Here is a 13,928-nt window from a genome sequence, read left to right as displayed (position 1 = left end):
CTAGTTCAGTAAATAATTGGGAGGGGATGTTCATCTTGACTTCCTAATTTTCTCTTCATCACCATTTTATGAACTAACCATTTGAATTTCTATGAAGTACCTAGTCCATGAAATATGTAGTCATTACTATTTTTGATTGTATCTCTCTGCAAACTAAAATTAACCAAATATTGAATGACGATCCCAAAGTTGCAGAAAGAAATGGTGTCAAAACTAGAAATGGAATAAAACAGCAGAAAACTGAGACTTTAAGAGAGCAAGATTACATCTCATGTCTCTTGTCCCTGGATTTGAGTGGGATCAGTTTATTCCAGCTCTGAAATTCACTGAATGAATGATATATATTCAGTATACTGCTTTGGATGCTAAGCCTCATGTACTTTTGCCATAAAAGTATTAGTCTTCAAAGGATGACAGCAGCTTATGGGTTATTTGCATGTTAAATGGTTGTTCACCACGAGTCACTTTCTGAAATGTCTGTGGCAGTTCTGATGACTAGTAATCATGCAGTTCATGATTTTATTAGCATATTCATTTGGCCAAGTGCACCCAAATTCATTGTGTTAGTTACTATATAACAAAGTAAGGACATGTAGTTCTCTATAGGTATGATGTTAGCAGGGACATTGTCACATTGGACAGGAAAGGTGGAGTAGGCAAGAATATTCTTCAGAATATTTGGGATCTTACACTAATGATTTTCAATATATTCACATTATGAATTTATGGGATAAGGTGTTAAGCACATGTTTTAGGTCCTTACAAAATCCCTTCTGATAGAACAATTTTTTTCAGTTGTAGAAAAGACACAAGCAAAGAAAAAGATTAAAGTCAAATAAAGCTGTTACTTCTTGATTTATGAGTTAGAACAAGTTTCATTCCAGCAAAACTTGTATCTTAGCACTCTCACAGTACAAGAGTGACATTGCAATATCTTTATATGACAACAGCCTGAAGTAGTCGGAAACAAATCATGATGTCCAGTGGGATTGGAGGTTGAATTTCGTTTCCATCCAGACGAAGGTATCGGAGGCGAGGGATGTTGCCATAATAACCATAATCTTCTTCTAGGGCAATGGAAACTGGGCATATTTGAGTACCATTGACACCTGAAAATGTAGATCAACATGTTAGGTTATTTCCACGGGCAAAGTTCGTGAAGATAAAATTCGCTTAGGACATCAAGTAAACTTCCACTGATGTTAGCATGGAAGACTGTTGCTTTTGTTACCACTTAAATACTTTGTTGATTGAAAACAAGCATCTTCATATAATGTGATCTGGATCAGTGAATCACACATTTATGGTGCTGCAATTATGAAAAAAGGCCATTAGATGTGTAATTTATCCTTGGACAAAGAGGATACTTAGTTAGACAACTACATGGTAAGCACTGAGAAACAGCTCTTCACACTCTGAGTGAGCAGGGCAAGATTACTTCTGAGGGGTTTTAAACCTCTTATTTCAATAACAATACCTTAATTTTTGGCTGATAATATTCCCTAATGAAGATCTTGAATTCAAAGCAATAACAATGTTGAATCAGAGGAATTTTTGTATAGTGTTTTTAATTGAGGATCTTGGCTCCAGACTAACTGAAAAAAGTGAATGGAGAATGCGTCTGTAACAGATTTTTTGAACAAGTTTTTTTACTAGAAAGAGATAGGAAAAAAATTGTCCCTTTATATTTTGCAATGATACCATGCACAAATCTTCTAAATACAATCCCCCAAATCAGAGAAATGTTATGAAATAAAAATAACAACATAACTTATTTTTTTCCCCCATAACTTCCTTTTTTTTCCTCTCCACTCTATTTTGAAAAACTTTCCAGATGTTTGCAACATCTTGGAAGTGGACTTTATCTTTGTCATGGAAACTAGATAAATACATCCAGTTTGCCAAGGCCTGAAGCTTTTGTTATATCTGTGACATCAAAATGTGTTTACCTTGTGAAATTTGATTAATGTTGGATAAGCTTTTGGTATTCTTGGAAGAAACAAACTACAACTTATCTTTATGTGAATTTACAACACAGAAAGTTTAAGAATTTTCATTAGGAAAGCAACTATTAAATGTTTTAGGTGAATCAACACTATCTAGCAGAAAATATGTGCTTTGTTTGGTCAGCACTACAGTTCATAGAGACAAGATGGCTTCAAGTGTATCCTAAATCTTTGTCTTCTCTGACCTAGAAACTATCTCACTGCACTTATTTTCACTGGGTTAATTACTCCAGCCTTGAAGTGAGGCAGCAATTATCTAACCACAGACCACCTAGGAAGAAGTTATTTCCTGATGACGTTTGATAGTAATTGGTTTGGCTTTTATTGTTCTCTTCACATAAACAGTAAATCCAACCCAAACTATCAGCGGAGTAAAAGCACCTCTCTTTTTCTTTCTTTCACTACTCTTCATGGATATGCCACTGAATTTTGTTTAGGTAGGAGGATCAGGTCTTCCCTTCTAGAGGTACAATTCACCTTGCCTAAATTGATCCATATAGAAGTGTCAGCCTAAGTAAACCATTTAGACTCTCTTTATAAACTCTGTAGAGTTTATAAAGAGTCCAAAAGGGGACTGACAGCTCCTTAAGATGGGATGAATTTCCCTGTGCAATGGTATCTCCCTTTCCATGGAGTAGGAGGTCTGTATGACTACCACAAATTAGATAAAAAAAATCTAGGATAGTTTATTCAAAGACGATTAATTCCACTACTTGTCAACAGAATTGTTATATTCTTTAATATTTAAACAGGGTACCTAGAGCTGCTGTGAGGGAAAACTACCAAGGAGGTTCTCATTAATGGCTAATATTCTATCTCTGTCAAAGAACTGAGGAAGATCCAGTTTCTTTTCCAGTAAAACTTATAATTTAGAAACAAAATTTAGATACATGTCCCAAGGATTTCTCCCTTTCTCTACATGTGGAATAACATTAGTTCACAATATCTATCTCAGCCTCCTGGTGTTCTTCCAGGGAAACTCACTGTTTTCCCCCTTTCATTTGTCTTTTGATAACACTGTGATTATCCTTGCTCATTGATTACATCACTTTGTACCTTCTCTGTGCTTACTTTAACATACTCTTTTCCACTATTTAACCACTACCCATAGCCTCAGAAGTGTATCTCCCAGGTAAATATGTAAGCATGTGTGTTTTAAAATGCCATAGAACAAATGTGTTGCAAATCTGTTGGAGCCATAATTAGTTTTGGTTTTAAATTGATTTTACTTCCAAAATTAGAGTAATTTTTTCCTCTGTGTGTTGAGATCCACAGGGAAATTCACTGCAGGTGAAATTCTTGTTCCACTGAAACAAATTATGAGGCTATCATTGGTTTCCTGGGCTTCAGAAGAAAGCCTTATATATTCACAAATGGTCTCAGAAGAAATAAGGCCATGCACTTATATGAAGAATTGATATTACAAAATAACACACAATAAAGCATATACAAATGGTATTTACATAGAAATGCTGATGTCTGGACTCTTGCAATGACAACAGTGTAACTATGATTCATCAGTAGAAAATAAAGCAGTGATTTGCAGTTGTGAAGGAGTACCTGACAGTTAATATTATAAAATGGGCTTGTACTGCACACATAAAAGTAAACCTTCAGAAGGAGTCTTTTGTGAAGAAACCAGATCAAGTCTTTACAGATATTTTTCTTTCAAACCTTTTACATTGATTATCTTAAAATAGTGACTGACCTGGGTTTAAGAAGACAAAACCAATCTGCAGAATTAATATCAGCTCTTGTTACTCTGGCCTGATGGAATTACATTCTCTTTTTGCAATCTTAAAGACCCTTTAAGATATTATCTGTTAGAGCAATGTCTAATGAAGATTATGTCATTATCCCATAACTCTTGAAAAATTATACTGTGTGGTAAAATATCCTTAGATAATACCCAATTTTCATTTAAGGTATCAGGTTGCAACTATTTTATATTTGGTGACTAAGAAATATATATATATATATTTTTTTTTTTTTTTGTGCCTAAGTTGACAATGATTTTTGAAAAGTGGAAAACCTGTGGAAAACTATCCTGATTCAGTTTCACAGCTCAGGTGTCATTGGAACATGAGACTTGATTTTGCACTTACTACAAAAGTTAATTTTCATGGTCTTAAGCTTTGTCAAACTAGTATTGGGAAAGAAGAGGACTGGACAGCTCTTTAAATACTACCTAGACGCAGAACTGTTCTTAAACTGGACAGGTTACATTCCATTGATTTCAATTTTGTGTCCACTTGAAGTGACAGAATAAGGTCTGCACCTGAGGCCTCGCAGTGAAGCAATTAAAATAAATCCCTTAGTAACCAGGGGACAATTAAATATGTTCAGAAACATCTGTCATAAGCTTTAACTCTAATTAACAGTTAGAATTCCTACGGGCCACTTAAATATGTGCTAGTTATACAATTTTTTTTTTATTTACATGATTTCACACCTTTATTTTGCCAAATGCAGTAAATAAATTTAAATTATCCATTAGTATCTTCCTCTCATAGGTCTTTGTTTCATGCAAAAGCCAATCCATTATTTTTAATATATTTTTGAACTAAAGTGGAACAAAAAAGTGATAATGGACCATGTCTTCAATTAAATCACCATGATGGGAAGATAAATATAGAAACTTTGCTTCCTTCTGTGTAGTGGTGAATAAAAGGTCATCTTTTTTATTTTAGCTTTTGTCATGAAGTGCTTACTGAGCAGATACTTCCATTATATAGAGTATGTAATGTCCCTAATGACCACACCCCCTCTACACTTGGATGAATTTGGAAAGAGTCATGAAAGTGAAACTATTAAAACCAACAGGATTCCTTTGCCTTGGGTAAAAAAATGGAAAACTTTTGAGGATATAAATCTTAGTAGAACAAATATGCTGTGAAATCAGTAAAACAAAAAAAATAGTTTGCTTAGAGAGGTGGTGGATGCCCCATTCCTGGCAAATTTCAAGGTCAGGCTGGACAGGGCTCTGAGAAACCTCATCAAATGTCCCTGCTTATTGCAGGAAGGTTGGAATAAATGACCTCTAGAGGTTCCTTCCTTCCCAAATTATTCAATGACTCTATGATTTTAATCACTTTATCTTGAAGAGCATTTTTATAGTTAAGTAGACATTTAAAATAGATATGTTTTTGAAGGGCCCCACACTGGTAATGCACACTTACTTTTAATTTTGTTGTGATCAAGATGAAGGTGCTCAAGGTGAGCATTGATTGGTGGAATTTTAGTGAGCTGATTGTGAGACAGCTGTAGGTCTAGAATAGATGAAACGTTAAATCCATTTGTGGGGATACCATCATCAGATAATTTATTGTAGTTCAGCCTAAGGAAAGTCACTTTGGGTATTGCACTGAAGTAGTTTTCTGGTATAACTTCGATGGAGTTGTTGTCCAAAAACAGCTGCAGTGTATTAGCTGGAATGCTTAAAGGCATTTTCTTGAGTGAATTTTTGGCTATATTGAGCTGCATAAGGTTGCTGAGTCCTTGGAAGGTGTCACTTTGAAGAGCACTGTCCAACAAACTGTTCTGGTGCAGGTCTAACATAGTAAGGTTTTCCAAGTGGCTGAAGACTCCTTCTGGAATTCTGGAGATTTTGTTTCGAGCTAGTCTTAGCTGTTCCAAGCCCACTGGTAATGGGGCAGGAACCTCTTCCAATTCATTATCTTCAAGGAATAAATAAAGCAGTCTTTTCATCTTGCTCAGCACACCACTCTCAATTCCACTGTTTGTGATCTTATTCTTGTTCAGATTTATCCATCTCAGATGAGTGGCATTCACAAAAGGCTTCTCTGAAAGTGTTTCAATTTGATTGTTTTGAAGATAGAGGTACCAAATTCTTGCTGGAATTGGAGGTATTTCTTTAAGTCCTTTATTATCACAGTATAATGCATTGGGGAAACTAGGAGGACAGAAGCACTCCTGTGGACACTCAGAAGTATAGCGAGACCAATGGTCAGGATCCAGATCATCATAAACTTGTCTCACAGTTCGAGTCCACACAGAATTGGTGAAGAATAAGAGCAAAAGGCTTGTATAGACTTTTAGAATCATGGTGTTTGCCTTGGAAGGGGAAAAAACAGTTAGCTGTTTCTCAATAAAACTCCCTAGCAGCATACTAGATCAACAAAACAAAAGTTTTGGATATAAAAGAATATTTCCTTTATAAACAGACAAATTTTATTCTCTAGGGTATTATCCACAGCCTATTAAGGAAAAGCTGAAAAGTAATACAAGAGGTATAAACAATTCTGTGCTATATGTTGATAAACATATCCCTGATTCAGCTTAGACTCCACATTGGCTACCAGTTTAACTGATGCTCATGCAAGTAGAACTTCAAAGAATATGAAAATATGGATCATTTTTAGAGAATAAATCAGTCCCTCCTTTAAACTTGTGTACGTTTTCCTGTACAGACCAAGATTTTACATTATATAATGGTTAATCTTCAGAAAAGATATAACTACCATGATGATATAAATACTACTGTACTCCATATTCCTCCTTTTAAAATTAATCATACCCTCTTTCCTGGTTTTGCTCTCTTAAAATATAATGGCATCTGGATCAGATTTTCCAGGGTCTTTTGTCTTCATAGAAAAATGGAAGACCAAATAATGTTTTAACAGCTGTTTGTTGGACATGTTCTTAAAAGCTTGGAGTGAGTATGTTTGACTAATCCATTCCCTGCCTCTCTCATATCCAAAGTTACAAATTTCCTTCCCTAAAGCAAACAGACAAAACAAATGCCTGTTCTAAATGACACAAAGAATAAGTCCTAACCAAATTACATCCACAAAATATAAATCCTAACCAAATATTCATATATACTTATGCATCTTTTAATTCTTTTTCCTAATTAATTGTTTGCCTTTTTTAGCCTCTTCCATGGTTAAATTATGAACAAAATTATCACTGATAATTTACTCAGAAAGGAAATATTTATGTAGCATAAAAATAGTGCCTTAAAAACTCTGTTATCTTGCTTACTGCCTCATGAAGATTAACAAGCATTTTGCAATGTAGAGGCAAAAAACTGAGCTGAAATTTCTGGTCAAATTTAGGAGGATGGCTTTGGCAAAAATAGTATTTAAATAAAAAGTAAATTCTCTCATAGGATTAATGCATCAGTAAGGTTAAGAGCTCAGTTCAGTTGCTGCATATGATATGTAGTAATTTAATAGTTTTCAACATTATTATTAGCAGTAACAAGTGCAGTATCCTATAGCTTTCCCAGCTCCACAAACTACTATCTGGAAGCATTCCAAACAAAGGGATATATAAAGTATTTTTAAAGAATAGCATTTCTATTTCACACAGTGAATTTGCAACTTTCTTACTCTGTAAATATTAATAACCTTAATAACACTTAAAAAAAGAAATATAAAGCAATTTACCTTGTTAGTCAAGTTCCTGGAGCTATCTGAAGCCAGTTAGAAATCACTGTAAATACACCACTTTTGGCTGCTAACCACTGTGTTTGTTTCCTGTCCTCCTAAGAGTTAGCAGCGTATAAAACTGGAAGTACATGCTAGTATTCCCAGTTGTATTTCCATGCACACCTTATTAGCTATTGCTTCTAGTTTGACATTGTTTCAGAGTTCGGGCTTACCTCAGCTTTCTTGGATCTTCTCTTTCTATTGGTCCCTGTTGTTAGACTGTAATAGCTTGAGTCAGGCTACAAGCCGTGTTCTAGGAATACAGCCTCATATATACGCACCAGTGGTTACAGCTTTTAACCCCTGAAACAGCTAAGGCACCTCAGCACCTAGGCAGGGAAGGAAGGAAATCCTGGCCTGAATATCAAGCAGCCACAGAGCTGAAGGCATCTGATTTTTTTATGTTTGTCAGATGAGGGGACCTGGTCTAGATGAAACAGGTAACCCAAAGTGGGCATTTATTCAACATTTTTGTTAGAAGATACTTTGCACACAAAGATGAATTACATCATAACTCATTCTCATAATACCTGAATTGGCCACAAAGAATTAAAACCAGTGCCATCTGTTTCTAAGGAAACTTTTTATTTGATTTTTATTAAATGCAGATGCTGTCATACCATTTAAAGACAAAATTCTTGATTAGGAGAAGAGAGCTAAAGCATTTGTTAAGAATTTTTTAATAACATATTTTCAGTTCTTTAAAGATCAAATCTTACCTTTTCTTCTTTTTTCAGAGAGATATTTACATATATTTCTACAAAGTTATAATATTCCCCAGTGCCTCCTGCAATTTTCCTTTATCATTGATCTAAAGCAAACTCTTTGCAGCCAACTTGCTCTCCAAAGATAGACACATATTTCTCACATTAAGTATTTTGGAAGATTTTTGTTTTCCTTTTTAGTCCAAACTTAAAGTAACAACTTCATATCAGAAAAACTATTGATATTCAAAGCCAGAACAATGACATAAATATTTTAAGGGGAAAGCTAATAAAAAGTATTGAAAATATAAAATATATCCTGGTACTTTTAATGAGTTATATTAGTCTTAAAACTTAGTTGCATAATTTTAATTCAGTTTCATCTGATTGATTTTAACCATAAAACCTATAACAATCTATTTCATAATTTCACTGACTTCAGTAAGGCTAATATTAAACATGTCATAAATTTTTTTCATGAGTATGTGTTTGTACTACCATGCTTCTTGTTTATCAAAAATCCATCCTTACCATCAGTAATTTTTGCATTGTTTGTATGATTAAAAATAAGTGCTTAAGTGCTTCACTCTGCTAGAACTCCAGGCCCTTCAACACCTCTTAAAGATTATCAGATTTCTTACAAAGCAGGTGTAAAACTCATTCCTTCATGTATACTAAGTCGAATCTTTCAATAATTTAAATTAGATTAAATTAATTTACATCTATACCTAAAAATAAAGGTTCTACTTTTAAGCAGAGGCACTAATTATAGGATAGAAGCCATATTTTCATTATGAGTGTCACTTTTAACACCTAGAACTTAAAATGTTTAAGACTTGGACCTCCTGCAGCAGAGCTGGCACCCCACATTAGTGACAAGGACGCTTGTAGCTGGAGCCCATCCAAGGGAGATGGGGAGAGACAGAGGCACCACTGTGTGAAATTTAAAATAATTGTATGTCCAGCTGTGAGCATTTAAGGAGGCTTCACCATGAAAAGTGCATCTATGATTCTTGCAAACAACAAGGAGTATAAAACTGGTTTGCTTTTGTGATAAATCTTCACAAAGTGTGTAGAGAGAATATGGAGGCACTGAGGTCTCTGTGCCACCAAAGAATGAGCAGAGTTTATCCTGAATGTTGTACTTAAGGGTCTAAAATTGCCAGGCAGATATCTGCTGTTGCACACTAAAATGTATGTTGCCAGATGTTTGCATTTACCAACAACAGAAAAGATTGATTTATCTTATACTTCGTGCTGGTCTGAATGTACCTGCTATTTTTACCTGCTAATCATGTCCAGACAGTCATTATGTTATCACAGAAGTCCCTGGCTAAGGGACTTGCTGTTTATCCTGTGGCAGGCAGTGGTACTATTTGTATGAAATACTGTTCAGCAAGGGGTCTCAAATTGCCCTTTGTGGATTTAGAGGCCAAGTATTTGATCCTTATCAAATACATTTCTATCTGATTCAAAGGAGGAGAAGAAAATAGCAAAATACATTTTCTAAGACTTTCTCAATAATGTGAATTTCCAATTCTTCTGACACAAACAAAGCAGAGAAAAATAAGAAATGTCCTCAAAATCAGGAAGCAAGAGTGTGACAACTGTAATACATAATCTTACATGCTCTCACAAATTTTTGAAATATGTCTGCAGAGACAAGTGATTGCCTGGGTGTCTAAGCAGACCTTGCAGCAAGTCTGCTTTCCATGAAACCTTCAAGATTATGCACACATCATGCATTTGTTCTGTTCAGTCCTCCATCATCTGGTGTAAATATTTCTTTTTTAAAGGTTGCACATTATGGTGATAAAGTTTTACAGATTAATAAAAGACCATGGCCAAGATTTTCAAAAATGACTAATGGTTTGGGAGACGTTTTGTTTTGCGTGTCCAGCCTGAGGCTCTTTCCAGAACCTTATTTGCAGTAAGAGAGAGTTAAGAATTTTGTGTTAATGAGAACTTGAGAAGCTGAGTGATCAAAGGTAAATGTTAGTGAAACACAAAGTGCTCCTGAGACCGTGAACAATCTCCTAAAAAGTAATAGTATGAAAGATAGTTGCACAACAATAAAAGTGGAAAAAAATACAGTAAAAATACTGTGGATACCCACACTGAATTTTGAAGATAATTCTAAGAGATACTGTTGGGGTTGTTCTAGTTTGAGAAAGATGTCTGAAGCTATTACAGGATTTTTACTCTGTCTCCTTTCAAATCCACACTGTTAATCAAGAGAATTTGCATTAAAAATGTATAAAAAAGCCAGGAGCCCCGACAACTGCAGGGGGTAGTAACATCTCCTTGAGAGGAGTAATGTACATGTGTGAAATTAAAACAGCTCACAGCCTTGAGAAAGACTAGAAGAGTAAAAAACGATAGACCAGACTGGGAGTGCTGTTTGGAGCTGTTCTGTTTTAGCATCAGGGCTGCTGACAGAGTAAAAATGCATTGCTTTCTTTCATTAATGGCTGCCATATGTCTGAGACTGAATTCGAAGCAAGGTCTGTTAAGCATGTGTATAGTTCATCACCAGCAAACCCAGGGGTATACTGCAAGCAGAGCTTAGTCATTAACCCCGTGCATTGCTCCATTTAGCAAAGGATGCAATCCAGGGTGCCTGAATTTGGGCAGTACTTTACTACAAACTATGGGCCTTGCTCCACAGGACAATCAGTTCCTCTGAAACAGACTCTTGAATTATCTTCATGGTTACCAGAGAAAAGGCAACTTTTCAGAAGCTGAAGACAGTAAGTCCAGTTTGTGTATCCTTCATCCTATACTCCAATGGTAGCTCCAGACATCTTCATGGGGTGCTGACTTTTACTCAGGGCTGAGTCTGCCTCTTTCACTTCTGATGACGGGCACATAATGGACTCTCTCCTTCTGCATTGCTGCTCTGAGTTTCACCCAGAGTCAAAGAGACAAAACTTGTATTTCCAAACAGTTCTGTGACCACCAGACAGTGATATATCTCAATTAATAATATCTGCTGCTCCTTTTAAAAAAATAGCCACTAAAGGTCAGCAAGATCAAAGAGACTAAAAGAAAGCAGATGACTGAGCCCTTCAGGCTAGCCCAAGGGGCACTGCAGACAGATCAAAGGACCAGCCCAGATGTTCCAGACCCGGGTCCTATGCATGTGTTTTACTCTACATCATTCCTAGTGAACAAAAGAAATTAAAATAAAACAGACTTAGGAGCAGGAATTCTGCACCTCTTCTAGAAGTCTAGAATTACCTGCTTAGAGCTCTCAGTGGAAGAAATTGCATTTCTTATTTAAATAGGCAGGTTTTTTTCATATGCAGACAGCTGAAGTATGGGGAGTTTACATGGGGAGCTTTCAGTTTAGATCAGAATACATTGCTTAAAGAAACTCTGGGGAACAGTTCGACTGGCTTAATTTGTTAAATGGAGATGCCACCTGACCTCTTGTTTATATAGGATTTAGGAAGATATGATCCCATTCTAAAGGTCCAGAAACAAAACTCCAGCTGTTTACTTTCTGCACAACTTCACTTCCTTATCAAAACTACAGTGGGAACTGAGTAGCTTAACAGAAAGACATCATTGCAGAGCAACACATTTCAGAAAAGAACAACTATGGAAAAGGGCTCAGCTTTTATGGGAAATATATTGGTCTCCTGGATATGCTTCGTTAAATAATTTTTTGGCACTCTGTTCCCTTTCTCTCTGTTTTGAGCTCTTTACCACAGTGACACCAAAATGGTTCCATGACACAATGCCAAGATCTAGTATTTGTCTTGGCTTGCTAGGTTTACTTTACCTACTATGTAAATGTTGCTGTCAGTCTCTTACTTTACTTTGTTTTCATGCTTTCAACAATTTCTCACTGAAACAAATCTATCCTACCCTGGGACTTGATTTTTAAAATGCTAAATGTATTTTAAATTAAAATATCTAGCATGCATTTATCAATTACACACATACATTGAGTTGCTGGGACCACGTGTAGCTATTTAGAGGATTTCTATTTTCCAGACAACCAATGGTAAATGAAAGCATGTATTAGTGATCTGATGGCCATTCTGTAAACCTGCAATTTTGAACCATAGACCATCAAGGATTAAATATTCTGAGATAACATAAGGATAATGAAAACAAACTGGTTTTACTATCCTTTAATTATACCCTTATCCTTAATTTATGTTAACTTCTGTTTTCTTATTTTCTTCTGTGATTAAAGAAGTCCAAAAAAATTTTAATTCATCTTCATTTTAGATCCCCACAGTAAGACAATGGATTTCAAGAAGTTTAAACTTATACAAAGTTCTGTCCTCTAAAATGAATGACAACAGTTGCATAAAAAAGAACTCTCACAACTTAATGAAAAAAATATTTTATTACCCTTTTAGTAATATTCTGCTACAGTGATTTTGCCACATGAGAAATTCAAGGTTCAGGGGCTTTTTTAATTTTTAGAAAGAATAGCCAAATGCCATAACATATATGAAAACTCAGCTTTTATTTTCCATTAATTGTAGTAATTTTTGTTCTAATTTTTTATGCAGATACTCTTGGGAAATACTGAAATTAAACATTAGACTATGTGATGTTTATTTTCTTAAATTGCAATATCAGTCATCACTTTCAAGAGCTGGCATTTCCCAGAGCACTTGAGTTTTATTCCAGAGTCCCAACTTCAAGCTCAAATCTTACTCACCATGACTACTCCAGCCATTGATTATGCTTTCAGGTGGAACATGTTGAAACTAAGGTTTTACAGTGTAGATGAAATTCCTCAACAGCCTGCACTTTGATGCAAACTGACACCACCTTTTTCTTTGAAGACAGCTCTGGACCCCAGCTCCAGAGAGAATTCAACACCCTTCCTTGTCCAAGCATCATGCAGTGCTCCAGAGCCCTAAATAATGACCTCAATAACCCTAAAGAGGTGTTCAACACTACCTGCCCTATTCTTAGATGATTCCATGCTCTTCGTGGTGGCAGCTGGGAATCCCAGCAGTAAATGCCTTGTTCCTTCAGCATTTTCTGTACCATACACACCTCAGCACAAGGCTGTGATTTTCATTAGAGGCAACACACCTTTCCTTCTTCTGAAATGAGGGTGGGAATAATAATATTGCAGGGGATAGTTCCTCTTACCCAAACTTAGGAACCTAAATAAAAAAGTCTCATTTTTTTTATACAGGTAATCACAAATTCTTTGTCAAATTGATGCAGCATTGCACATAATTTTGAGAACTTACTGGTCTCGCTGTTCATTTTTTTGACAGCAAAATGGCTGTAATGATGAAATCTAAAAGTGAAGTTCAGGAAACATTTGTTTACGTAGTTTGGAAACCAGTGTGCATAGTAAGATGGCAAAAACATATCATGTGATACTAGAAAAATGATGGAAATAGACATTTTGAGAGACTTCTTTATCTTCAAGACAGCTTATTATTAAATTGTTTTTTAAGATATGAAATTTATAAAGACTTCCAGTACTTCTGTCTGAAATATTATGCATGTTTCAATGAAGTGTTATCATCAACAGAAATATATTTTTACAAGTATTATTTATTAGATTTTAAAGTGTCCTAGTAGTTATTTGAATATGTGCTCTAGTCAGATTGTACAAGAGACTTGTATGTATTGCCCCACACAGGGATTCAAAGAATAAAGACAAAACTGCTTTTTTTTTGCACCGTGTGTCAGTTTTCCTCTTTTTCAGAATTTAGGTGCATTTGGCTAAATTTCTTTCTTTCTACATTGTCATATGGACCATAAATAATATTTCT

At 35.4% G+C, this 13,928-nt stretch overlaps 1 protein-coding gene across 2 annotated transcripts; it reads right to left on the bottom strand.

Annotated features, from left to right (window-relative positions):
• Positions 1–825: 825 nt before the first annotated feature.
• On the bottom strand, positions 826–7,736 carry KERA (keratocan). 2 transcript variants are annotated; one of them, XM_063396352.1, is made up of 3 exons: positions 7,633–7,736; positions 5,186–6,080; positions 826–1,109 (listed from the first exon to the last, which is right to left on the bottom strand). In XM_063396352.1, exons 2-3 carry the CDS (start codon positions 6,069–6,071, stop codon positions 937–939), a joined length of 1,059 nt encoding a protein of 352 aa, XP_063252422.1. In that variant the 5' UTR covers positions 6,072–6,080; positions 7,633–7,736; the 3' UTR covers positions 826–936. The 2 variants fall into 2 exon arrangements, with proteins under 2 accessions (XP_063252422.1, XP_063252421.1); XM_063396351.1 differs by lacking the exon at positions 7,633–7,736 and adding an exon at positions 7,418–7,621.
• Between the last annotated feature and the right edge of the window lie 6,192 nt (positions 7,737–13,928).

Source organism: Prinia subflava, chromosome 4 (assembly GCF_021018805.1).
Source record: "Prinia subflava isolate CZ2003 ecotype Zambia chromosome 4, Cam_Psub_1.2, whole genome shotgun sequence".
Taxonomy (NCBI): domain Eukaryota; kingdom Metazoa; phylum Chordata; class Aves; order Passeriformes; family Cisticolidae; genus Prinia; species Prinia subflava.
This window is presented reverse-complemented; position numbering and strand designations above follow the sequence as displayed.